General features: G+C 40.0%; 1 protein-coding gene across 1 annotated transcript; it reads left to right on the plus strand.

The window, feature by feature from the left end:
- The first annotated feature begins 8,732 nt into the window (after positions 1–8,732).
- LOC147906193 (peroxidase 25-like) lies at positions 8,733–10,596 on the plus strand. The gene is made up of 4 exons (XM_087383494.1): positions 8,733–8,998; positions 9,211–9,390; positions 9,593–9,755; positions 10,175–10,596. Exons 1-4 carry the CDS (start codon positions 8,774–8,776, stop codon positions 10,594–10,596), a joined length of 990 nt encoding a protein of 329 aa, XP_087239620.1. The 5' UTR covers positions 8,733–8,773.
- The last annotated feature ends 17,381 nt before the right edge of the window (positions 10,597–27,977 follow it).

Raw genomic sequence — 27,977 nt, forward strand, 5'->3', positions numbered from 1 at the left:
TGCTAGATATCAATTACTCCAGCCCACCTTCTTAGCAAGTCTTCTTTTGGAGACCAACAAGAGAGATAGAAAATAGCTATGAGGTAGATAGAGTGATTCAGTACCATCCTACTTGCAAGATTTCCTAAAACCCTCTCCATATATCTAGCTTTTGATTGAACCTCTCCATGAACTAGTCCCACCTATCCTTCATTGTTACATGAAATCCATTAGAGATGACCAACACCCTAAAGACAGTCCTCTAGGGTATCTTTTGGCATCCATGTTGTTCTAGAACCCTACGATGTCCTCCACTAAGGGTATCATACCCAAACTTCATACCCAAATTTCGCATGATTAATCATTGAACCTCATCTTCTAGAGGTGAGCGTCTATGTATGACATATACCCAAATGGAATCTAGACTCATTAATGCACCCTTCCCTGAAAGAGTTAAATGGATTTTGATTGCCTCACAGACATACCACAATGACTTCCAAAGTGAACTACCTTTATTGCAATATGGCAAACATGATAGGATAATGTCTCCACTTTTGAGCTCTAACAAGATGTACTAATGAGAAGTTTCTCAGAAGGACTTGAGACCAATCCCATTCTAGAGTGAGTATGGATTTAATTATCCAAGGATCTGCATGCTAAACAACTACTTCTAGTCCACCTTCCTATGTAGGACTTATCAAATAGCTTAGAGATATTCCTCCTTGGTATCTCTGAGTGCTGTGACCAACGGAGCCACGTAATGTCATGGCACGTACCCCACACTCTTCTTCAAACCAATGAATTCTTAAAAAAATCTACATACTACTCGAAGGCCTTCATCAAATGCCTTACTAATCAAATATCCTTGTGAGCTTGAGTACCTACCTTCAACAAAGTAAGCGTCACAGTGCTCAATTGATGCTAATGGACCTGGGGCTACCGGCGCCTTCATCTGAAAAACTTCCTTCAAAGACCTATAACTTAGGCGAACATGCACATCCCATATGATGCTGCTGTGATCCTCAGCATCATATGAGTCAAGGATTTCTTCCACTAGTGCTTCATTCCATGTGTAAACTTCAGGAACTTATTGCTCCTTAGAATTCCTTCTACAATATCATTGTTGAAATCTTTGATCGCGTGTGGAGGGGAAACACAAGAAGGTGCAGTGCGCCTCTTCTGGTGATTGTTGCATGCTCTCCACTCCTCCATAATCACAACCATGGTGTAGATTGCCATAGAGAAGGTAGTGACGATGGAAAGGGTAGGAAGGTAGTCAAAGACGGAGGAAGAAAGAAGGCAGTGAGAGAGTGTAAGAACAAGTGATGAAGATGCCAAAAATCTAGAGTTAAGTGTAAACAACCATGAACTTAAAATGGATGTCCTATCACTTGAATGAATGCATGATTAAGTGAATGCCCCCTTCTTGGGTATAATCATGCTAAATTAATGTCCCCATAATGTTCAAACTACCACATGTCTGCATGCAACATATCCTTCTAATGTCCCCAAACAGCTGATCGACATTTGTGTTAGCATAAAATCAACATTCTATAGACATGTTGGAGCGTGTCTATAGACACGACAAACAGCATGTCTATAGGCGCAGCTACACTATTTTCTCTAAGAATTAACATGTTGTTAGATGCGCTATTAAACATGCTCCAACATACATTTTTGACAAAAAGTTAAAAACGACAGACACCCGACCCCAAAAAGAACAAAAGTACCAAAAACATCCTTTCCCTGCATGCGACAAAGGATGAATGTAAAGAGAACAACTTCCAAAGAAGACCAACTGACAAGAGAATTACCTAGGATAGAGGTATGGAAGCTTCTTGTCTTTCTTCAAAGCTGCCTCTCCTTCTTCTCTTGTCGCTTCCTTCTTCACCCTCTTCTCTTGTATGCTTGGGGATGAGTGTGTATGCCTTGAGATGAGTGTAGGTGCTTGGAGATGAGTGTGGGTGCCTGGAGTTGTGAGTGTATGCTTGGATACTTGTGTGTTGAGAGGAAAGCAAGCATGGAGGAGTGAGGAAATGAGCAAAATGTAGGTTTAAAAACTAGTCCGTGCATCTACACTATGTATTAGATGCACCTATAGATGCATTTCATAGTACAGATGCACCTATGGATGCGCTTTTAGATGTGCTATAGAGTTTTCTCATTAAATACTCAAGAGAGAACACATTTTTTAGGTTGTTTATCTGTAGGATGTCTTCATCTTTAACAAGTACATCCAGTGAGGATGAATCCCTCCGTATCCACCATCTAGAAATGTGATTGGAGCAAAAAATCAAATGTATGTGTGATCAATGTCGAGGAAACATGTATCATGCATGTAGAATTACATTCAATCACATCTCAAAGTATGGAGAATGGGATGCGACCATATCCTGGGTAAGTATTAAAGAGTTGGGGTTGATTGAGATACCTATGGGTATTCATGTGTTTGATATATGATCCTTTTTTAATTTGATACAAGATGCAGTGCCACACCCGCATATGTTGCCCTATGCTCATCATGATGAGGTGAAGTGTTGGTGATATGAGGTGGGATTTTCAAGAGGGACCGCTATGGATGCATGGAGTGATGGTGATAGTAGCCCTCCACCATTACTAAGGCTGTGGAGGAGGAGGTGTTTGATGATATGGTGCAGGATTTATTTGTCGATCAGTCCTTAGGTAGGGATGATAGCATGGAGCAGGATGATCTTTTTACTGCAGCATCGACACCAGTGTTTGAGGGGTGCACATTCTCTGTTCTACATGCCTCCCTTTAGTTACTAAACTTGCAAACCATCTTTGGATGGAGCAATGCAAGTTTGAATGCATAATCTTTAAAGTCTATTTTGCAAACATGGTGAATTATGCTAGTGCCAAGTCAATCACTGGAATACCTTTTCTCATTTATGGTCTTCATGTGCAGGCTATTGTGTAAAATTCTTCCAAGGGAGAATAAATTACCGACCTCAAGAGATATGGCAAGGCAACGTGTGACCTCTCTTGGAGGATTGGATTACAAGTGCATCCATGTGTGCATCAATGATTGCATTCTATTCCGTGGACCACATAAGGAGGCAAGAGAGTGTCGTACTTGTGGAGAGGCAAGATATAGAGCAGATCTCAAAACTTAGGATGTGCCTCATAAGGTTCTGTGACATTTTCCAATGGTTAAGCTTCAAGGAAGAACCTAGGAATTTGGACTTGGATTGGGTATGGATGGTGTGAACCCATTTGGTCTCAAAAGCACCTCTTACAATGTATGGCCAGTGATATTGGTGAATTATAATCTTCCACCCTCTATGGCGATTAAGAAAGGACGTGCTATGTTATCCCTTCTAATCCCGAGGAAATATAAAGTCAAAAATCTTGATGTTTATCTGGAGCCTTTGGTTGATGAATTGGAGGTACTTTGGAGAAGTATCGAGATGCATGAGCAGGCCCCTCGTCACCTCACGAGACTTTAACTGCAAAGTAGTCTTGATGTGGTCGATGCATGACTTCCTAGGCTATGGTGAGTGTTTAGGTAAGCATTGCACTTTTGATTATGAGTAGGCAATCGATGTGGCACCCTAAACCCACTTTGCTTATGCAATTGCATCTATTGTACATCGGGTTACCATGCATGTCTTGTTTGTCGCTAGTTGCTTCACAGGCAGAGACGCATTGAATAAGGTTATCTATGAGAATCACCATCGATTTCTTCCACCTGATCATCCTAGATATGTCGCCCCTTGGAATGAAGCCCCCCCACAATCACTCATTGCAGGAGATTGGATGAGAATTTGGGACCGTTCCACGACTCTTGCACCAGTTGGCTCGAGCCAGTAAATGTTTGTAACTATTCTATGCTATATTGAATGGAAATAAAGATTGCATGCTAACACCATCTTTTGTTTAGATACCCCATCTTTTATCAGCTACCATATTGGTCCCACCTCAAGATCAATCACCTGCTTGATCCCATGCATATCTTTAAAAATGTGGCGCCTACCATTTGGGAACATTTGAATGGGACATGAGATTTTGTAGGCATAAGGGAGGGTCTACGCACCACAAGGAGGATGCATGAAGCTTGGCCACAAGAGAGGCCAAATGGTTGTGTCTTTTTATCCCGTGCACCATGGAAGTTATCAAAGCTAGAGATGGTGGTGGTGAAGCGAGCTATCACTATTTGTACTCCCATTGGATGCATGAGGTGTTTGAAGGGGGCCTTCACAAAGAGCAAGAAAAGAGGTATAGAGCAATTATATGGCTTGAAATCTCATGATTGGCACAAGATGCTCCAAGTAAGTATGACTTGGAATAATCTCCTTTTCCTTCCAAATTTGTGAGTGTAGAAGCAACTAATCAACCATCGCTCATGTGTTCAGTTCATACTACCTAGCATTTCTTGTAGTGCATCGAAGGGCATGAAGGATTGTATTTACAAGATGGGCGAGCTTGTGAGGTACTCTACACACTACACAAAATGTGAAGCGTATCAATGCTCCATGCAAGGTTTTCATATTGCTAATATGGTGCACTTTTTTCTTTCTAGGTATGTGAGCTCAAAGGAAATAGACTCGAAATAGATCCCATGCTTGAGGATGCTCAAGTTATGTCAGTGGAGGTGGTTTGTTTAGAGGAGGAGACCTTTCCATGTTCTATTCTCACAAGCCAACTACATCTCATAGTGCATTTGGTGGATGAGATTGCAATATGTGGCACTGTACATGCACGATGGTTGTTCTTTCTCGAGCACTTCATAAAGACCTTGAAGGGTTTTGTGAGGCAAAATGCAAGGCCAAAAGGTAGCATGGCTGAGGGTTGGTTGGTACAAGAGTCACTTGTATATATTTTTGAGTTTCTTGTTGATGTGGATAGCTCTCTCCCACGAATATGGAGAGATGATGAAGACATAAGGATGACCTCTATTGTGCATCAAGGGAAAGGACGAAGCAAACTAATGGACATGGAGTTAATGCTTAATAATATCAACCTCTATTGCATGCTTAATAGTGATGTGATGAAAAGATGGGTGATAAGATACGAGGATGCAAAGGCAAGAAGATAAGGAGAAAGGGCCCTCTTTTGTACACACCATGGATCTCGTGTGCCATACCCTTAGCATCTAAGAGCACTTCCAAAGGATATTCATGTGGATTGGCTACTTGACGAAATGGAGAGAGCAGAGAGAGATGAGGGGATGCATATCACAATGGAAGAATGGGAGTATGCCAAAGGATGCATGCAAAAGGTCAGTATATAGAATGTTATGCATAAGTTAGGAGCTTTCAACAATTTAGATTGCTTATCTAATTGATTTTGTCTTGGTGTAGTGTAGTATGTTCAATGCTATATTGTGTGAGGGCAAGCATTTTTGGACACAATGGATTGATGATAAGAGAAACACACAAGCTTGTGGTGTCATTGCTAGGATTGAGGGAGCCAATTGAGCCAATGGAGCCATGGATGATTATTGTGGCCTAATCGAAGATATTATTAAGCTTGACTTTCGACACTTCTTTGTGTATGTTTTGGATGTCAAGTGGTTTAAGGACATGATGGAAAGAGGCCCTAATGCAACAATCAAATGTCATGCAAGTGGCTTTGTAACTATTGACTCCACAAAGTCTTGGCAAAGCAAGGACACACTAGTACTACCGCAATAATGTGAATAGGTACTGTACACATATATATAAATACTCACTTTTTAATGTTTGATACCTTGGATGCAAGGAAAATAACATGTTTGTATTTGTGTTTAAATTAGGTTGTCTATCAACTAATGGTGGATAATAATAGGTGGTGGCACGTCATACCTATTATGCCACGGAGGATGATCATGGCCATGGAGGTGATGATGATCGTGATACGAGAGAGGAGGATGATCATGAGATAGGAGATATAGATATTCAGGCCATTACCCATGAGGACGAGCCTGCCATTGGTGATGCTGATTTCGATGAGCACAGTAAAACCGTAGTACATCATTGATGTTGGAAAAACTATTTTATATATTGTCTCATTCTTCTCACCTCACTTAATTTTTGTATATGGGGTTTGCCAAAAAGCATTGATATTTTATTGAAATTATGTGCTTTGGTAATCATGGGCAATGTTTGGAAAATAGTGATGCACATTTATCAGCGTGTCACAAAATTTTACTCTCTATACTCTCTGATGCACATTTATAAATGAGTCTAAAAGACAGTGTAGATGTGCTATTAGACGCATTAATAACTGCGCTATTAGACATGCTAATAGATGCACTAATTATAGATGCGCCCGTATTTTCACTAATTCTATTTGTGCCTATAGATGTGCTCGCTATTTTGCGCATCTATCAGGTGTGTCTATAGTTGCTTTGTCTTATTGTGCATATGCCTTTAACCATAGCCATTGAGCTCCTAAAGCAAGTGGACTTTGACATCAAATCTCTATGGACATGACATTTTGCTTGGTGTATGACCAACATATTGTACAAGGCTTTGGGCCAAGCATCATTGACAGTCTTGATACGGTGCTTGGCTAATTGGCAATTATTTGGAGTTGGGGATACCACCATGGTAATAGTATCATGAGTGATATGTGTGTGAGTGTGTATAAGTGACTATTAGAAGAGCTTATTCTGAAGGTGTCAAAAAAACAAGGTGGGGATCCCACTAAGGCCCTACCTTTTGGAATGTCATTATAAGTAGAAGTGTAAAGCTTGATAAAAAGGAGGGGTGTTCAGCAATGTGGTGCCATAGAGTACTAGAGTGATGGGAGAAGCTCAGGGGAGTCACTATGTATAAACCCTCTATATCACGTGCATTCAAGGCCTATTTCTAAAATCCCTTATAAAATTTTCATTAATAAAATATACCCCTTTTCTATACAAATCTATAAATTTTTTCCAAAACTATTTTAAATAGTACCTTATGTATATTTATTTCTGTAAATTTTAGAAATAAAAAATATCCTTCTGTTGAACTCACGTGATAGGGTTACATATGCCCGAGGGGAGAAGAGTAGCATGGAGAGAAATTATGTGATTGGAAGATGGCATCAATGGAGTGATGATATGTGTATTGGAAAAAGATGATGTTGACCTTGTACTTGCCTATTGAAGAAAGCACCCTCTAATGGAATGGTATTGCTTGTCTTTCATGTTCTATCTTGTCATCTTGTTTCCTTTTGAGCCTCCCTAGGAATTTTATCTAAGTAGATGAGTGAAAGAGAGGAGAGAAAAGAGGTGAAAGAGATGTGTGTTTGTGTGTGGTGGATGGACCATTATATAAAAGTGGGGATGTGGCTATTTTGGCAACAGTGGTGTCATACAAGAGGCAAAGAGAGCCTCTATCTCTAGAGAGAAATACCCAACAAAAGATAAAAGCATTTAGGATCTCTACTAGGGGACAAAAACTTGAGCCTAACGACACATTAGAAGCACATTAGAAAGCCTTAAACAACCACTAAACCAAAAACAACCACTAAACCAAAACTTAAATTGGTTAAATTGACCAAATGAATTGAAAGAAGTAGGATGGACGTGATAGCAAAAAACTAATCTCTCCATCCCTTAGACACTTGTAGGAGGAAAAAAAAAGGGAAAATCATGTCACATGGGGAGAGAGAGAGAGAGAGAGAGTCTCTTCCATTTTCTGTCTTGGAATCCAACGCACCGTCCATAGGTTAATGTTATTAGAGACATAAGCATCTTAATGTGGGACTCACAACTTTGAGGAAAACACTGAGCCTATGGTCAACAAGTTTACAATGTATGGACGGAGACTTTGGGATTTCGACCCACTCAGCTGCATCTTTTTGAAAAGTGAGCAAATTCGAACCAATTAGCTAAGTGGCGATTGAATATCATGCCATTAGTTTTGTAGTTAGATTGTGTTTAGCGAATGATCGATTTTGTCACCAGCGCAAGAAAATTTTGTGTTGATTACTGGGACTGCAAAGAGTGATCATCCGCGCTTCCACGTCTGATTCTAAGAAAGTGTTTGAGAAAGAAACTTCAAATAACGCGTCTGCTTTCGTGAAAGCCACGTTCCATCAATGGCCTCAAGCATTTCAAGCTGTTGGCGCTTCGTTATGCATGCCAACCAGTTTAAGATGTTTGCAAAGAAATGTTTGTTAACTGAAAAAAGGTACACGAAAAGACAGCTGCAGTTTGCAAGGCCTTTGCTAGCGTGGCTTCCACTGATGATATTAGAGTTTGCAGTTTGCTAGTGTGATCGAGTGATTCGTTGATCCGCCACGCGCTCGAGTCAAATTAGACGCGGGTATGTCGTGTTTTGCGTGTCATACTCAGCAGGTCAAGCATCGGTAGAAAGCAGCGGTGCCGCTTTCGGCAGAAAATCCCTGTAGGAATGTCTTTGAAGTCCACAAAGCTTCCCCCTTTCCCTATCTGGATGCTACGATTGGTATCCAGCTGAGCTTCTGCAATTTATTCTACGCCACCCATTAGCATGTTATCGTGGGACATTACGCGTTTCTACACTTCGTTTCCACTAGAAAAGCTTGCCAGCCCACACGCCCCATTATCTTGCTCGATCCCTTTCACAATCATCTGTAGCAACCACGACAATAGTTTGCTCTTTTTGACTCTACAATACTGGATTTGTGGTTTTCACAATGTTAGGCCGCGAGGAGTGGCTCGGCTCCACCACGCACAATTTGTCGATCGGATAACAGCACTTATTGTATTGATCACTATAAATATAGTTTCCTAGATCATACCATCGTTGCAGATTGATGTTGTTTTGCAGGCCGTTCAATTTACGGTCCAAGGACTCGTTCTTCTAATTTATACTTGCCAATGGAGCATCCTATCCGCCTCGCCTTCACGTATGTCACCGTCATTCTCTTCTTGTTCCTAGCTACAACTATGGAGGCTGCAGCCTCAACCCAAGCAGGATTCTATGATAAATCGTGCCCAAATGCGGAGTCCATAGTAAAGTCTACAGTTCAGATCCATACACAATCAGACGTTACGATAGCAGCAGGCCTTGTGCGCCTGCATTTTCACGATTGCTTCATACAGGTGAGCTCCAAATCGAATTAAACTGTTAGGCAATGACTTCAGCGAGGGGACATGTCCCAGGTTATCGGCTACACTAACGCACCTATGGTCCTGGAAAGCTCAATTAGTAGCGGCCGAGGGTTTTATGTGTGCACGGTGATGGGAGGAGAGAAGGGGTACAATAGAATCCGAAAAACTGATGGTAATCGAATCACTGTGTGGATGTTGTGCAGGGCTGCGACGGCTCCATCCTGATCGATGGACCGAACGCAGAGAAAGCTGCACCAGCGAATCTAGGACTTCGTGGCTTCGAGGTTATCAATGATGCAAAGTCAAAAATCGAAGCAGTTTGCCCTGGAATTGTTTCATGCGCAGACATACTGGCACTTGCAGCTAAGGACGCTGTTGAGCTGGTAAGCTTGTTATCAAATTTGTCCGTCAAATTTGTAAGACGAATGTATTGCGTTTATGATGGCAACGACCTAGCTTAAGTAGCTTATCGGCTTACCGGCAGCTGGTTGTGGATTCGCCTTTAGCTGGCGAACATTACAGAAAGTTCCGATTGCCTGGGCTGACGTGGTTCTGAATTCTGTTCCATTCCTTCGTAATAAGCAGAGCAGCGGGCCTACTTGGCGCGTTCCCCTTGGTAGAAGAGATGGAACAGTATCGTCTGCATCAGACGCAGCTAACATGCCGTCACCCCTAGACACAATCTCCATTCTGAAACAAAAATTTGCTTCGAAAGGCCTCTCAGTACAGGATCTTGTGGTGCTCAACGGTAAGCTCGGATATCCCTTTTTCTGTTTATGCAAGCTACAGTCAATTCAAGGCGATGAACCTTTAACCTTTGAAGATCTTCAACCGTAACTTGAACCATGCCTTGCGAAGATATCATATCAATTCAAATTCTCGAGCCTTATTAATCCGAATCCACTTATTGGACTCATTATAATTGCCTTATCAAATTAGTGTTTGTATACTTTCACTGGTTTACTTGTGAATTAGAAGCTTTAAAACCCCTGCTTGTGGCCCTTCCCACCGTAATTCTACAGGATACATTGATGGTTATAACCTACCACATTGTTGGTTGAAAATCTACGCGTACTGCATCTGGGTGTTGCTAACACTTCTAACAGATATTAGCTGTTACATAATCTACCACGATGGCTGCTGCTAATATTTTTTCTCCTCCTGCAGGTGCCCACACGATCGGGCAAACCGACTGCCGATTCTTCAGCTACAGACTCTACAATTACTCTAAATCAAACCAACCGGATCCATCGATTAGCAGCGATTACGTGGCAGAGCTTCAGGAGCTGTGCCCAGCCAAAGGTGATGGATTGACAAGGGTGGCATTGGATCGGGGAAGCCAAACAACCTTCGATACCAGCTTCTTTAAGAACGTGAATAAAGGCTATGGGGTGCTTGAATCTGATCAGAGGCTCATGTCTGATAGCACAACAGCCAATTACGTTAAGACCTATGGAGGGTTGATTAGTGGGTTGCTAGGAGTAAGATACGATCTTGCCTTTGCTTCCTCTATGATTAAGATGAGCAATGTTGAAGTCAAGAGTGGCACTCAAGGACAAATCAGAAAAGTTTGTTCTTCATTTAATTGATTAGGTGTATACCTCAAATATTTCCCTCCTCATTTGCAAGCCCACCAAGGCTCCTCATTGGAAATCTCACAAATAATTTGACTAAATTTACCTTTCCTCTATGAGCATATTACCTCTTACCAAAAATTCAAATAAAAATTTCTCCCCTCCTACAATGATTAATCCACACCACTTCCAATCTTTGACGCTTTTAGCTCATAAGTTACCATGGTCTTATATCAAGCTTAATCCCCTCAAGGCCTAGTTCGGTCAATGTTTGCTTGGGTGTAGTCAGTTTTTGAGAGGTTCAGGGCATTATTTGTTTATAGATATCTTGCTTAACCTATAACTTATGCATTGCTCAATGAAAGTTGGCAAACTTGGTCTTCAAATTGTAGTACACATTCCAAAATTTATGGAATAAAGATTTAGAACAAGACCATTAAAGCATTACAAGTGCTATGCTGCATGTGAAGCATGCATCTTGACGAGTATAGGATATAAAAATTTATTCAAAAGCATCAAAAATTTGTTCTGTACATACATGCAACCAAGTAATAATTCAAAAGTACATTGCATGAGCTTCTCCTCAACCAAAGGACACACCTAATTGAGAACATTAGATATGGTTTACAGGGCCTCCAATGTTGTGCTAAAATTATGTGCACCCATTCGAGGGCACGCTCCATAACTTTTTCTTGATTTGTTAAAAAACCAAAACCAATTGAAAAAATAAAAGCCAAACAAGTGGGGACTACTGCTTGGTGGTCTTAAAACATTAATAATCGGTGATATTGGTATCTAAATTCACCCTACTAGAATGGAAGAATATGAAAACGTGACACACATTTCATTATTTTTGGACTTATTTTTCATATTTGTACTTTGCTAAAAAATCTTTCCCAAATGAAAAGTTTACTTTCTAAAACAATCATTCCCAAATTAGAAGTTCACTTTCTGGCATGGTCCATTTCACATAGAAAGTTATTTTACTCACATTATAATTTTGCACTAATAATTGAAAAAAAAGGAGATTTAAATCATATCTTGGTTTTACCTTAATGTAATGACAAATCTAATAAGTTAAAATAATCAACATCTATGAAAAAATAATCACTCCTTCATTTAAAATAAATAACAAAGTAGTAATGATCCTTCATTTAAAATAAATAACAAAGTAGTAGCTGTTGCATACATATAAATTTGCCATTGTTGTTTTTTTTCGGGTCCTCTTTCTATTATTGCTTTTGTTCTTTGTTGTCCTTTTGATTCTCCTCCATTCTCTTTTCCACAAAGAATAGCAATATCAAAATGAAATTTAAAGTAAAAGAAATCTGAAAGCAAGCAAAGTTAATAGATTATTCAAAGAAGAGTAACATTTTTTTAAATTATAGGTGCAGCTTGGACATGGTGACAAAGTTTGATTCTGCGTTAGAGGTGATTTTATGTTACAAGTGAGAAATAAATGCATTTGCAACTATTCATGATAGTGATCCAAATTTTGCCTAGTCATTTTAGAAGACTTGGCAAAGATAAAGTGGCTATTATTGTATTGAGGGTTCTTAGTCCCCATGTTGAGCTAAAGCACAAATGTGGAGATATGGAAACACTTGGCAATGAAATGCCTTATAATACATCAAAGAAAGCTTTCATTGTGTGGGATAGAGATGAAACTTATGCAAAGGATTGTATTATAGAAAGGTATAAAGCACATCACATTGAATTTTATAGTGGGAGATATTGTGCAAATGAAATCATTTGAAGATCAAGATGTAGTAGAAGGAAAAGGATTGGGCTTTGAATTGCAATAATTCTCATTTGCACAGATTAAAATTGTGAAAGTCAATGAAGATGGTATGGATGATCACTACTATGAGGTAAGTAAGGTTATGAGATGGAGTATCCAATTTCTAGAGACTGAGAGGAGGCATGTGGGGCAGCTGCCTCTTAGAGAGGGGAGGGGAGATGATGAGAGGAGGAGGGTGACAATTTCTCGTGGGCACATGGAGGAGCAGGAGAGCACTTTTTTCTGACCTCTTCTTTTTTTTACTTTTTTAAAATGAAAGACAGAAAGAGAGAGAGAGAGAGAGAGAGAGAGAGAGAGAGAGAGAGAGAGAGAGAGAGAGAGAGAGAGAGATTAGAAAAGAAGAGAGAGAAAGAGAAAGGATGAAAAGAAAGAATGGAAGGAAAGAAAAATAAAAGGAAAGATAAAAGATTAGAAGAGAAGAAAGAAACATTCAAAGAGGATTGAAAAAAAGGGAAGAGAGGGGTGGAGAGGAGGAAAACTTATGGGAAGCAAACTTCAAGCGAAAGAGGAGAGGAAGCTAAGCCAACTTCTTATAAAGGAGGGAGGAAACACACTCTTGAGTGAAAGTGATGGGAATATTTAGAAGAATGAGAAAGAAGGTTTAGAAGAATGTGAAAGAATGTTGTGTGTTTGGAATGTCAGACATGCTACCTTTTAAAATTTGAATTTTAAAGGTCTAAAATTTCCCACACATTTGAAATTGCAAATTAGATTTTGTGGTAGCTTTTGAAAATTGAATTTCAAGAGCGCATTTTTCAAATAAAAAATTAGATTATAGATAATGTACTTTCTCATAATGCTGTTTAATTTTTTTTTTAAAATTTAAAATTTTTCTTCAGAAATTATTCTAGCTTGGGGTAGTCCATGGCCCCTATGTTCAGAAGGCATGGGAGTTAGATGGGACCACTCCAAAAGCCCCATCCTAGTTTTGTTTAATAATTTAATGTTTAAATTAAATTATATTTTAAAGAAAGATTTTTAGTTTTCGAGAGATTTAGTTTTTTGATTTTTTGAGTTTTTTAAATAAAAATTTTGTATTTTTAAAGAAAAATTTAAGCATAGATTTAAATTCAAAAAATATTTACATGGCATTAAATTTAAACTTAGAAAAGCTATTAATTAGAAAAAAGGTTTATATGTGGCGTTTAGCCTCCACCCACGACTATAGCTCATGGAGTAGTCATTAGCCCTCATGTTCACAAAGTAAGGGAGCTAGAAGAAACCACTCCAAGATTTAGATCCGTGGACTCTCTCAAGAAAGGAGGTGGCTTTTTTCGTGTTGTGTCTCTTCATAACTATATTTTTAATATAATAATAAATTGCATTTAATTTCTATTTTCAAATTAAGAAATATACTTTTTGAGCAAAAGAAATTTGAAATTATGTAAACCAAATAATTTTCTTTGAAGCTTATATTTAAATTAAAATAAAGATTCATGTAATGTCTAGGCCTTTAGCGTTGCAATATTCATGTGACCTATAGTGAGCAAGGAAAAAAACAAAAGAATTTTTATTGAGAACTCAGATTTAAAATAAAATAAAGATTTGTGAGCGTAATATTTAGTCCCACACCCTTGCAGGGTAGTCCTTAGCCCCTGTGCTCAAGCTAGAGGAGCTAGATGGGACCACTCCAAGAGTTAAGGATCTACAGACTTCACAAATTAAGAAATATTCTTTTTTGTCTTTTATTCATAGTTTTACTTTGAATGTGATTTTAAATTGTTCTTATTTGATAAGCCCCATGCCAATATTTAATTATTGGCCCCATGCCAATATTTCATTATTAGCCCCATGCTAGTGCCAGGCCCTTAGTGTTGTATCATGCATCTTCGTTTTATGAGCTTTTATTTTCAAATTTAAAACCGGTCAATATTTTTTTCGACATGCAGTTTTTCCTACAAGCAACATGGAAGATTTGACACGTAGTATACAAAAGCATGGGTCGATAGTAGTGAAGCAACAAAGGGTTGTTGTACGTTAACCATATTCTATGAGTGTAATTCTTAGAGCATATAAATATGTTGCATGAGAGAGAGATGCAAACCATAATAGAAAGCATGGGTACACACACACACACACACACACACACACACACACACACACACACACACACACACACACACACACACACACACACACACACACACACACACACACACACAAACTTACTATCCCTTCCTCCATTGGTTTTACCACTTGCTCATTAGAGCTCCCCTCGACAACCCCCCTTAATTTCCCTAATTTCTTTTCCCTCAAACTCCCTTATTCTCCCCTTAAATTTTTTCCTTTTTTAAAATAAATTTCCCTAATATTATCTTTTTCTTATTTTTATCATTTTTTATCTCTATTTATTTTCCTTAAAAGCATTAAAAAAAATTCTACCCTGTTCTTTCCTAATTCTCCAAAAAAAAATCCCTCCTAAAATTTTTCAATTTTTTTCCTTTTTTATCTCTCTCTTGGCCTTAATTTCCCCCCTTAATTTTCCCTTAAGTTTCCTTAATTTTTCATATTTTTTAAAATTTCCCTTAATTGCCTTTAATTCCCCTTAATTAATTTGTTTCCTTAACTACACTCCCTAACCTAACTACCCATGACCCCCTGACTGTCTTCCTAACTTAACTACCCACGACCCCCTGACTGCTGTCCTTGACTCTCTAACTACCTCGCTCCCCCATTCCCCTACACTATATAATGCCCTCCTTCTACCTTACTTGCTCCATCTCTCTGCTTTGACCGTCTATCGCCACCTATGTTCGAGCTACCTGTGGCTCATTTCACTGCTCCCTTGTAGGCATATCCTGGCTAGACTATACTCATAGGCTCGCAACACCCATGTGCTCTAAAGCCTCTAAGCCTATCATCTATGTAGTACTTATCATTACTACATCCATCACAACGCCAACCCTTCGAGCTATTTATGCCCACATTTATGCATGATGGTACTGTGAAAACCACGTGTACATGACCTATGCATATCTCTCGCCCTTGATGGACTGACAAGGTCCACTCCAGACTTTATTACTCACTCTTTGTCTTTTTTATATGCCTCAAGGAGAGTGTCTGGCACCGTTGGTTTCAGGGAAGAAGCTGTAACTGAGCTTAGGCTGATCGTGCTTAAAATTTCCCCTGTATATCTATTAATGTTCATTAATAACCGCCCCCCCCAATTTTTTTCTATAAAGGTTCATTACTTTCACTCCCTAAGCTTGATAATCATTTGGCCAAAGCATTAATTTTTATTGCGACTCTGATAACAAGGGAGGGTTGTTGATGACACATGTCTTGCCAACTAAAGTTAAAACTAGTTCTTACTATTTTACTTGTTGGATGGTGGTAGGTAGGTAGACTCCCCTCTTCAATAAAAGTGATGCTGTTGCCGACTTATCAAAGCTTTACTGCTCACATTTTCTCTTTTTGAAAAAGATTGTTCATCTTTTAATAATGCTACTTCTTTTTTTGTGATGTTTATTGCAAAGTTTATCTATTAAAAATTTCTCTTTCCTACTCCAAATTTGTCTACTTGTCACTATGGAAAGAGGTGTTTTAAATGTCTACTACACACATAGACTTTCCCCTGTAACTTTGGATGCTTGCACATAGGACTTTTAAGTCATCAAGGCTGTTATTTGGTTTTTTGACTCCCTGATCTAACTTGGTTTTCCTCTTTGCTTCCATACTATTCACCTACCTCACTCAAGGACTTCTCTTCCATTTCCATTACTTTAAATTGCACTTCTCAATACTTCTTATTCTCTTCGGGGAGATACTAGGTCATCACACTAGGTGATGACCTATTGTCTCACCTAGTGTGTTGTATCCTACTGGGGCAAAGGTGGGTACACACACACACACACACACACACACACACACACACACACACACACACACACACAAACACACACACACACACACACATTTTTTTTTTGGGGTAAATCCATGATTAGATTATCAGCAAGATTTACATGAGGGTCTCAAAAAACAGAGAGCCTCAACAGGAAATCAAAAGCAAAGAGAAACTATTTCCAGGCATGACTGAGGAAGATCTCCTTGATGGCAAGCATCATAGATAGATTGCCATAGGGAGAGTCTAAAATATTCATAAGATTGCAAGAACGGATTCCCAAAATATCTCATGTTGTGATCCTGCCATATGGTCCAAAAAACCCAATATCTAACCCAGTACAAAAATAAAGAGTAATGGACCAGGGTTGTAGGAAGTCTGCCAAAAAGCCAAAACTATTTCCCAAAAGGAGAGTTAGGGAAACGAAGGCGAAGCGACATGGAAATTTTGCATATGAAGGTCTTAGTGCTGGAGCACATCCAAAACAAATGAGGCACCATTTTAGAAGGGGCCATGCATCGAAGATAAGAAGCAGATGCAATCCTTCGTTGAGCCAGAGTGACCCCCACGGATAAGGTTCCTGTAAGACAACACCATAGGAAAAGCTTTTGCTTGAGAGGCAATTTGCTCCTCCATAAATTGCGGAGATTCTTTTGCCACCAAGCAAGTGACTTTGCCATATGCCAAAGAGAATTAGCATGTAAGTGAATCCATGGTGACAGCTGGAGGAAAGAGTATGTCGTGCTAACCGTTAGGTCAGAAAGAGTAACAGGACGAGAATTTGAGCCCACCGGGTGTAACTGCCAGTCGTGTAATCGGTCCCTGTTAGATAAAGGAGGGATGGGAAGAAAAGGCTGCAGCAATTCAGCAATTTTTCCCCAAATAAACCTGTGATGCATGGCTAGTGGATAAGAAGCCATGGCTTGAGGGAAGGAAAGCATTTGGCCAGCAGCATCAACAACATCATTTATACACTTGATCCCCAATTTGCTAAGATTATATGCCCGAATCGGCTCTTGGAGGGCCAATGGAGGATCAAAAACAACACTCCAGTAAATACTTTCTTGCCGAAGGGAATTGGCATGAGACAAAACGGAAGGGGCCCAATGAGCATGCGAAAGGACCTGTTTCCAATCGCTAATAAGTGAAGTAGCAAAAGGGCAACCTAGGATAGAGCCTACAAATCTGCCCAAAATGACCTCCCAAAAATCAGTGATCCATGCACCATGTGCAGTAGTACGTAAGGACGTGCACATGGTTGCAAGCATATGAGTCCATGGCTGCTTCTGATGAAAAAAGGTGAGTAGAAGAGGAAATTTCCTGGCCAAGACATGGTGCACAATATTAAGCACATTTAATCCACCGTGCATCCTTGGGGAACAGACTTTTTTCATCCTCATAAGTCTTAGAGCTTTAGCAGAAGACTTTGTTTTCCATAATAGTTCCATAGCGTGAGACATAAAGGCAGAAATGCCTTGAGAAGTCTAGTGCATCAAAGGCAAATAATACTGAACATAAGCCATAATAATCAACTGGACAAACATGGAGTGGCCAAGTGGAGAGCTTCCAATAATGGAGTTTGGCATGAAGCTTGTCAAAAATCCACTTTAGCTGTTGTTTCCTAGTGATGTGCCAGCCAATAGGGTGACCAAGATGGCAGACCACATCATAGGGCTGCATAATGTGCCCAGGCCATAGAAGAGTATGCCAATCATATGAATGCAAAGGTATGAGGCTAGATTTATCAAAATTAACATTCAGGCTAGCAGCCAAGCCATATGAAGAAAGAGTGTCCATAATAGTCTTCAACTGCTGTGGAGAATTATGTTGCATAAAAAAAGAATCATTTGCATAGGCCTGAGCAATAAAGGAAGGGGCTCCAGGAATCTGAAGACCAGTGAGAAGACTTTGTGCGGTAAGATGATCCAAGTATGAGAGAAGTGGGTGAGTAGCAATGGCATATAACAAGGCACTGAGTGGACATCCTTGTCGAATCGAACGACCCAAGGACCAAGATTGCGAGAGATGATTTCCAAGGATGCATTGGGCTGTAGAGCCAGCATATAAGCAGTAGATGACATTAGCCATTTTTGGCCGAAGCCCATCTTGGCCATTGTTTGTGAGATAAAATCCCAGTTGACTGTGTCAAAAGCTTTGGCAAAGTCCACTTGCATAATAAAAACATCCTGTTCAGAATATTTTGCATATTCAATAGCCATGAGAGCATTGCCAATATTATCATGAAACTGCCTCCGAGGGACGAAACCATATTGCAAAGGATGCAAGCCCTCATAAAGCACTTGATGAAGACGGTGCACTAGCATTTTAGCAAAGAGTTTGTAAACAACAAGCATCAATGTGATGGGCCTCCAATCCATGAGATGCTCACACAATTTCCTCTTGGGAATGAGTTTAACTATGCCATGCTTCCACGAGGAGGGGAGTACTCATGTGTGCCAAGAGTTATTAATCATTTGTAGGATGACACCTTTAAGATCCTCCCAAAAGTGTAAGAAAAACTCCACTGTGAGACCATCATACCCCGGTGCCTTACCAGGGCTAAGATGAGACAAGGCATCATCAAGCTCCTTATCAGTGAAAGGCATATCCAGTTTGAGAGCTTCCTGTGGGTTGATAATGGGATGCACATGATGCAAAAGAGTCTCCCAAGCTTGTAATTCTTGCAAAGAAGTAGTATTAGGGGGTGCAAACAGCTTCTGAAAGTAAGAAAAGCATTCATGTTGAAGCTCTGAGAAAGACCGAGTCCATTCACCATCCTGTTTATGGACTCTGAGGCAAGATGTCTTTCTCCTGAAAGCATGTAACCCTTGAAAAAAGGATTTAGAAGAGCATCCTTTATCCAAAAATTGAGTCTTGCCCGAACCTGCCACTTGGCCAATTTGCGTCGGTCATTAGCTTGCAAAAGAGCTTTTGACTGAGCAAGAGTGTCCATTTGTTGGGAAGAAAGGGGCTGCATCTGAAAAAGTATAGTCAGAGACTGAACCACTGCTTTAGCATGCTGAACTTTAGCTCTCCAATCAAGCATAAAATGACTCCCATATTCATGTATGGCATGCTGAAGCCTGTCCACAAGGCGTTGCCATGCAAAATTACTGTCATAATGGACATGGGCTGCAAGAGGAATTATGGCATGTCGGATCAATTGTTGAAATTGTGCATGATGCAAATAGCCTTTATTGATATGTTTCATCCGAATGGAATGCAAGGGCATGTCATCCCAGGGCTGACCAAACTGAATGTGCAGCCATAAAGGAGCATGGTCAGAGAGACCAAGGGAGTGATCAATCTCAATATGAAGGCAGAAATCTGTGTATTGTTGAGCCTGCAGTAAATACCATCTATCCAGGTGAGCCCAGTAGTTAGTCAAGGCATTATGATGATAGGTGTAGCCCACTATTCCAGTGTGCATGGTTGTCCATAAATCTTGCACATGTGTCGTGGTGAGTAACTCTTCCCATGATTGCTTTCATAAGGGATCATATGAGATCTTTGAGTAGTATTGTCAGAAGGCATGGGAGAGTTATTAAAGTCTCCACCAAGAAGAGCACAAGATCGCCATGGGTAAGAAGCAATAGCATGCCACATGGAGGCTCTGGAAGCAGAAGTTTATGAAGCATAAACTGAGGCAAATTCCCAAATATCACCATTGACATCACATTGAATCACCATCCATCTGCCATCACAGTCATTAAAGGCAAGCTAGCTCATGTCTGACCAATATGCATAGACCCGAGAAAAGCTTAGTATCTGCATAGTGAATATCATAGCCCCCAAAATGGCCAACTTGGCCTGCCATAGAATGCTGGTTATGTTCTTGCAAACAGAGAATGTCTGGCTACCTGGTTAAAACATAATTCCACACTAACCTCCACTTAGAGGGAGAGACCCTATACATTGAAAGTAACACAGAGAAGTTTATCAAGCATGAGGATATATACAAAGGAAGGGACCAAGAATGTACAACCAAAGAGTGCTAAGCATCTGCCATCATGGGCTGCAGCCCTTCCTTCCCTGGGTCAAAGGATAGCCCTTCCTCAGATTCACAGACAGGAATGTGTTTTTTGAGGTCTCCAACCCAATTGAGTAAAGGCGAGGGAGTGGCTGAGGTAGAAGCTTGGCTTGGAGTAGGAGTAGATGCATCCCAGTGGCGAGATTAAAGGGGTCTTTGCCTGAGAACCCGCTTGGGTGTAAGAAGCCATCATTATCAGGAGCCTTCTCTTTCTCTTTACCTTTGTCCTTGGCTTTGACTATGGCTGGGATTTGTGAAGCCACTTTTCCAGCTTTAGAGGCATTTTTATCCATATTCTTAGATGCAATAGTCTCTTGCTTATGAGCTGGCTAAACCATTGGAGGAGGTATGGTAGTGGATGGAGGAGGATGCAAGACAGTAGGGCATTCAGATGCCAAATGCCCCTACTTATGGCATGAAAAACAAGCACCTGCAAAAATTCCCCGTTTCAATTCAAAGTACTTTTGCCCCATTGGCAAACCTTCAACCTCCACTGCAATGGAGGGGAGAGTAGGGGTATCCGTGCCCCACAATATACAGAATCTATTACGATTCCCAGCAGGGCGAGGAGGGCAGATAACTTGGCCTAGTGCAGCAGCCAATCCTGGCAATTCTTCTCGCATATAGTCTGGGAAATTAACCACCTCCACCCAAACAGGACAATGATGCCGAATGAGACTTTGATAGTCCTTGTTAGGGGACCATGGCATAGCATGCACCATTTGCCGGCCATAAAATAAAGGAGAGAATTCAAGCACACGCTATTTCTGCAAAGCATCAGTGAGGTGAACTTCATAAAACCCACGAGAGGCAAAGTACACTCCCTCCACAAAAGAGCCTCCGAGGATGGACTGAATCCATTGCGCAACATCATTGGCAGATGGTATCTTTCCTGGAAAAAAGATAATGACTACAGTGTGGGCAAGCTTCTTAAGTGGCTGTACCAAGGATGGTAGCTGTAATTTATAAGTAACCTGGGGAACAGGCTTACTCCAATCCTGGCGAGATTGAAGGAAGTCATCCTTGAGAGTATCAAAGACATATTGGGCCTCTACATCCATACTTGCATCTGAGATGATATCAGGATAGCGTCTTTTAACCTCCTGTGTGCGTTCCTTGTGCACGTGGGTAGTTAACATAATAGCATCGGAAGCCATAGAGAGGAAGAAGAGATGAGAGAGTGAAGGGTAAGGGATATAAAACAGGAGTAGTTAGGCTCAGAAGTAGGAAGGAACAAGGAGAAGCCAATGGAGGATTCACAGGGAAGGGAGGGGCAGGGGAGGGCTGAGTGTACAGTAGCAAGAGGGGCCACAGAAGGGAGCAGGCTACGTAGGGTAAGCAGACTAATGCAGGACGGCACAAGCAAGAGCAGGGCAGCACGAGCTAGAGCAAGGCGACACAGGGGGAGCAAGCGGCACAGGCTAGAGTGGGCGACGCAGGCTGGAGCAGGCGGCGCAGGCTGGAGCAGCTCGACCTCAGCAGGACCTCTCTCTGACACTCACAACTGCACACACACACACACACACACATTTACACACACACATGCACACACACACACACACACACACACACACACACACACACACACACACACACACACACACACACACACACACACACACACACACACACACACATTTTTTTGGTAAATCCATGATTATATTATCAACAAAATTTACATGAGGGTCTCAAAAAACAGAGCGCCTCAACAGGAAATCAAAAGCAAAGAGAAACTATTTCCAGGCATGACTGAGGAAGATCTCCTTTGTCACAGACACACACACACACACTCTCTCTCTCTCTCTCTCTCTTACTATCCCTTCCTCCATTGGTTTTACCATTTGCTCATTAGAGCTCCCCTCGACAACCCCCCTTAATTTCCTTGATTTCTTTTCCCTCAAACTCCCTTATTCTCCCCTTAATTTTTCCCCTTTCCCCCCCTTTTTTCAAATAATTTTCCCTAATATTTTCTTTTTCCTTAATTTTTATAATTTCTTCTCTCTCTTTATTTTCCTTAAAAGCCTTTTAAAAATTTTCTACCCTATTCTTTCCTATTCCCCTAAAAACATTCCCACTTTTTCCTACACCTCCTCCCTAATTTTCATTTTTTCCTAAGTTTTCTAATTTATTTCTAGTTTTTCCTAATTTTAATCTAATTTTCTAAACTTTTTTAATTATGTTTCCCTAATTATCTCCCTAAAATTTCACTTAAAATTTTTTTCCTATATATTTTTTATAATTTTCCTAACCCCCCCCTCTGTACTTTTTCCCTAGTTCTCTCCTTTATTTCCCCTAAATTTGCTTAAATTTTCCTTAAATTTTTCCTATATATTTTTTCTAATGTTTCTATTTTTTCCTAAACCCCTTCCCCCTGCCCCCGTTTTCCCCTTATTTTTCACCCAGTTCTTCTCCCTATTTCCCCCTATTCTTGCCCCCCTAAATTCCTCCTAATTTTTCCCTTTTTTCTTCCTTTTTTATCTATCTTCGCCTTAATTTCTGCCCTTTATTTTCCCTTAAGTTTCCTTAATTTTTCATATTTTTAACATTTCCCTTAATTGCCTTTAATTTCTCTTAATTAATTTCTTTCCTTGACTACACTCCCTAATCTACCTACCCATGACCCCCTGACTATCTCCCTAACTTAGCTACCCAGGACCCCCTGGCTGTCCCCAACTTTGTAACTACCTCGCTCCCCTATTCCCTTCTCCTACAATATATAATGCCCTCCTTCTACCTTAGTTGCTCCACCTCTCTGCTCTGACCATCTGACGGCACCTGTGTTTACTGCCTGCAGCTCATTTAACTACTCCCTCACAGGCCTATCCTGGCCGAGACCGTACTCACAGGCTCACAGCACCCGTGTGCTCGAAAGCCTCAAAGCCTATCATCTATGTAGTACTTATCATTAGTACATCTGCCATAGTGGCAACCCTATTCTCCTTGCTATTTTTGCCCGCATTTATGTGTGATGGTACTTTGAAAACCGTGCGTACATGACCTATGCAGATGTCTCGCCCTTGATGGACTCACAAGGTCCCCTCCATACTTTATTACTCACTCTCTGTCTTTTTTATACACCGTTCTTAAACTTCTTTCCCTCTTACGTACCTTGTAGGGTCCCCTCTTTACCTCACTAATTTCCTTTCAGCTATGTCAACTCCCCCTTTCTCTAGTTCCCTTCTAAATACTCTTTTATTTCCCTAACACTTCCCTATTTCTTTTCTCCTCAATTCCAAACTACCCCCCCCCCCCCCCCTCCGCCATTCCTCCCCTCCTTCCCTCTTCTTATTATTAACCCCATCCCCTCCTCTTATTATTAAACCCCCTCCCCTCCTCTTAGCTTACACTTATTCCTCTTAGCTTATATCTATTTAGATTTTTACCTCCTTTATATCTAGCAATTGGTTTTTAAAATACCCCTTGCCCTTCTCTACTATGATTCATTATTCTCACTCCTTAGACTGATCATACTTAAAATCTCCCCTGGATTTCTATTAATGTGCATTAGTACCCCCCCCCCCCCCCCATTTTTTAATATAAAGGTTCATTAGTTTTGCTCCCTAAGCTTGATAATCGTTTGGCCAAAGCATTAATTTTTATTGCGACTCTGATAACAAGGGAGGGGTGTTGATGACACATGTCTTCCCAGCTAAAGTTAAAACTGGTTCTTACTATTTTACTTATTCGATGGTGGTAGGTAGGCAGACTCCCTCTTCAATAAAAGTGATGCTGCCAATGACTTATCAAAGCTTTATTGCACACATTTTCTCTTTTTTAAAAAGATTGTTCATCCTTTAATGATGCTACTTCATTTTTTGTGATGTTTATTGCAAAGCTTATCTATTAAACATTTCTCTTTTTTACTTCAAATTTGTCTTCTCTTCACTATGGAAAGGGCTGTTGTAAATATCTACTACACACACACGCTTTCCCTTGCAACTTTGGACGGTTGTACATAGGACCTCTTTGCTTCCATACTATTCACCTACCTCACTCAAGTACTCTTTTTGACTCCCTAATCTAACTTGGTTTTCCTCTTTGCTTCCATACTATTCACCTACCTCACTCAAGTACTTCTCTTCCATTTCCATTACTTTAAATTGCACTTCTCAATACTTCTTATTCTCTTCGGGTAGATAGTAGGTCACCACACTAGTCACATAGTGTGTTGTATCCTAATAGGGCAAAGGTGGGTACACACACACACACACACTTACTATCCCTTCCTCCATTGGTTTTACCACTTGCTCATTAGAGCTCCCCTCGACAACCCCCCTTAATTTCCCTAATTTCTTTTCCCTCAAACTCCCTTATTCTCCCCTTAATTTTTCCCATTTCCCCCCCTTTTTTAAAAATAAATTTCCCTAATATTATATTTTTTCTTATTTTTATCATTTCTTATCTCTCTTTATTTTCCTTAAAAGACCTTTAAAAAATTTCTACCCTATTCTTTCCTAATTCTCCTAAAAAAAATCCCTTAAAACCTTTGTCCCTTTTTCCTACACCTTCTACCCACTTTTCCTTTTTTCCCGAGTTTTCTAATTTATTTCTAAATTTTGCTATTTTTAAATCTAATTTTCTTAAAATTTCTTAATATGTTTCTGTAATTATCTCCCTAAAATTTCCCTTAAATATTTTTTCCTATATATTTTTACTAATTTTCTTTAACGCCCCCCCTCTCTACTTTTTCCATAGCTCTCTCCTTTATTTCCCCTAAATTTGCTTAAATTTTCCTTAAATTTTTCCTATATATTTTTTCTAATGTTTCTAATTTTTCCTAACCCCCTCCCCCCCCCCCTTTTTCCCTTAGTTTTCACCTAGTTCTTCTCCCTATTTCCCCCTATTCTTGCCCCCCTAAATTCCTCCCATTTTTCTTCCTTTTTTATCTCTCTCTTGGCCTTAATTTCCCCCCTTTATTTTCCCTTAAGTTTCCTTAATTGTCCCTATTTTTAAAAATTTCCCTTAATTGCCTTTAATTTCCCTTAATTAATTTCTTTCCTCAACTACACTCCCTAACCTAACTACCCATGACCCCTTGACTGTCTCCCTAACTTAACTACCCACGATCCCCGGACTGTCCTCGACTCTCTAACTACCTCTCTCCCCCATTCCCTTTTCTTACACTATATAATGCCCTCCTTCTACCTTACTTGCTCCATCTCTCTACTCTGACTATCTGATGCCACCTATGTTTGCTCCATACGGTTCATTTCACTGCTCCCTCATGGGCCTATCCTAGCTGACTGTACTCATAGGCTCGTAGCACCTATGTGCTCTAAAGCCTCTAAGCCTATCATCTATGTAGTACTTATCATTACTACATCCGCCGCAATGCTAACCCTATTCTCGCTATTTTGGCCCACATTTATGCATGATGGTACAGTGAAAACTGCACGTACATGACCTATGGAAATCTCTTGCCCTCAATGGACTCACAAGGTCCCCTCTAAACTTTATTACTTAGTCTCTGTCTTTTTTATATGCCTTTTTAAAACCTCTTTCCCTCTTATGTACCTTGTAAGATCCCCTCTTCACCTCACTAATTTCCTTTAAGCTATGTCAACTCCCCCTTTCTCTAATTCCCTTCTAAATACCCTCTTATTTTCCTAACACTTCCATTTTTCGTTTCTCCTGAATTCAAAAATCCCCCCCCCTTCCCCCCGTCCTCCCCTCTTCTTATTCTTAACCCCCTCCTCTCCTCTTATTAGTAACCCCATCCCCTCCTCTTAGCTTATATTTATTCCTCTTAGCTTACATCTATTAAAATTTTTACCTCCTTTCTATCTAGCAAGTGATTTTAAAATTACCCCCTACCCTTCTCTACTATGATCCATTGATGTCGCTCCTTAGACTGATCATGCTTAGATTTTCCCCGATATTTCTATTAATGTGCATTAATAACCCCCCCCCCCCCCCCCCCGTTTTTTCTATAAAGGTTCATTACTTTCACTCCCTAAGCTTCATAATCGTTTAGCCAAAGCATTAATTTTTATTGCGACTCTGATAACAAGGGAGGGTTGTTGATGACACATGTCTTCCCAATTAAAGTTAAAACTGGTTCTTACTATATTACTTGTTGGATGGTGGCAGGTAGGCAGACTCCCCTCTTCAATAAAAGTGATGCTGCCAAACGACTTATCAAAGCTTTACTGCTCACATTTTCTATTTTTTTATAAAATTGTTCATCTGTCTACTCTTCACTATGGAAAGGGGTGTTGTAAATGTCTACTACATGCACACGCTTTCCCCTGCAACTTTGGATGGTTGCACATAGGACCTTTAAGTCATTAAGGCTGTTATTTGGCTTTTTGACTCCCTCATCTAACTTGGTTTTCCTCTTTGCTTCCATACTGTTCACCTACCTCACTCAAGTACTTCTCTTCCATTTCCATTACTTTAAATTGCACTTCTCAATACTTCTTATTTTCTTTGGGTAGACAATAGGTCATCACACGAGGTGATGACCTACTGTCTCACCTAGTGTGTTGTATCCTACTGGGGCAAAGGTGGGCACACACACACACACTTACTATCCCTTCCTCCATTGGTTTTACCACTTGCTCCATTAGAGCTCCCCTAGACAACCCCCTTAATTTCCCTAATTTCTTTTCCCTTAAACTCCCTTATTCTCCCCTTGATTTTCCCCCTTTTCCCCCCTTCTCAAAAATAAAATTCCCTAATATTTTATTTTTTCTTATTTTTATCATTTCTTATCTCTCTTTATTTTGCTTAAAAGCCTTTAAAAAATTTCTACCCTGTTCTTTCCTAATTCTCCTTAAAAAAATCCTCTAAAATCTTTCCCACTTTTTTCTACACCTCCTCCCCAATTTCATTTTTTCCTAAGTTTCCTAATTTATTTCTAGTTTTTCCTAATTTTTATCTAATTTTCTTAAAATTTCTTAATATTTTACCCTAATTATGTCCCTAAAATTTCCCTTAAATGTTTTTTCCTATCTATTTTTTCTAATTTTCCTAACCCCCCCTCTACTTTTTCCCTAGTTCTCTCCTTTATTTCCCCTAAATTTGCTTAAATTTTCCTTAATTTTTTCCTATAAGTCTTTTCTAATGTTTCTAAATTTTCCTAACTTCCTCCCCCCCCCTCTTTTTCCCTTAGTTTTCACCTAGTTCTTCTCCCTATTTCCCCTATTCTTGCCCCCCTAAATTCCTCCTAAAATTTCCCATTTTTCTTCCTTTTTTATCTCTCTCTTGGCCTTAATTTCCCCCCTTTATTTTCCATTAAGTTTCCTTAATTTTTCCTATTTTTAAAATTTTCCCTATTTTCCCTTAATTGCCTTTAATTTCCCTTAACGAATTCCTTTCCTTAAGAAATGGATGGATTGACTAGAATCTCCTTTGACTGGCCAAAATGCCCTTGGACGGATTACCAAATTAGCAACAACTAGTTTTTTCCCATCAATTAAAGCCTAAAAATCTTTTCAGCATAGAATGTATCTAAGGTCCTGTTGTTGGTGAAGATGCCTGCTTTGACCACCGTTGAAGCATGTACAACTTGAGTCTTCTGGCCCCATATATATCCTGGATCCTCATCTGTCACTACCTCATTCAAGTGAAGATTTAGGTTCTTCATTGATAACATTTCTGCTTCTGAATATAACTCCATTTCAAGACCCTTCGCATCCTCTTCGTGTTCTTCCTTTTCTCTTATTTGCCCTTTCTTTGTAGATGAACGACCTCTTTTTTGAGTCATAGGACTTGGAACTGTA

Source organism: Dipteris shenzhenensis, chromosome 1 (genome assembly GCF_047967505.1).
Source record: "Dipteris shenzhenensis isolate YYH24624 ecotype China chromosome 1, Dip_SZ_1.0, whole genome shotgun sequence".
In the NCBI taxonomy this organism is placed as follows: Eukaryota; Viridiplantae; Streptophyta; class Polypodiopsida; order Gleicheniales; family Dipteridaceae; genus Dipteris; species Dipteris shenzhenensis.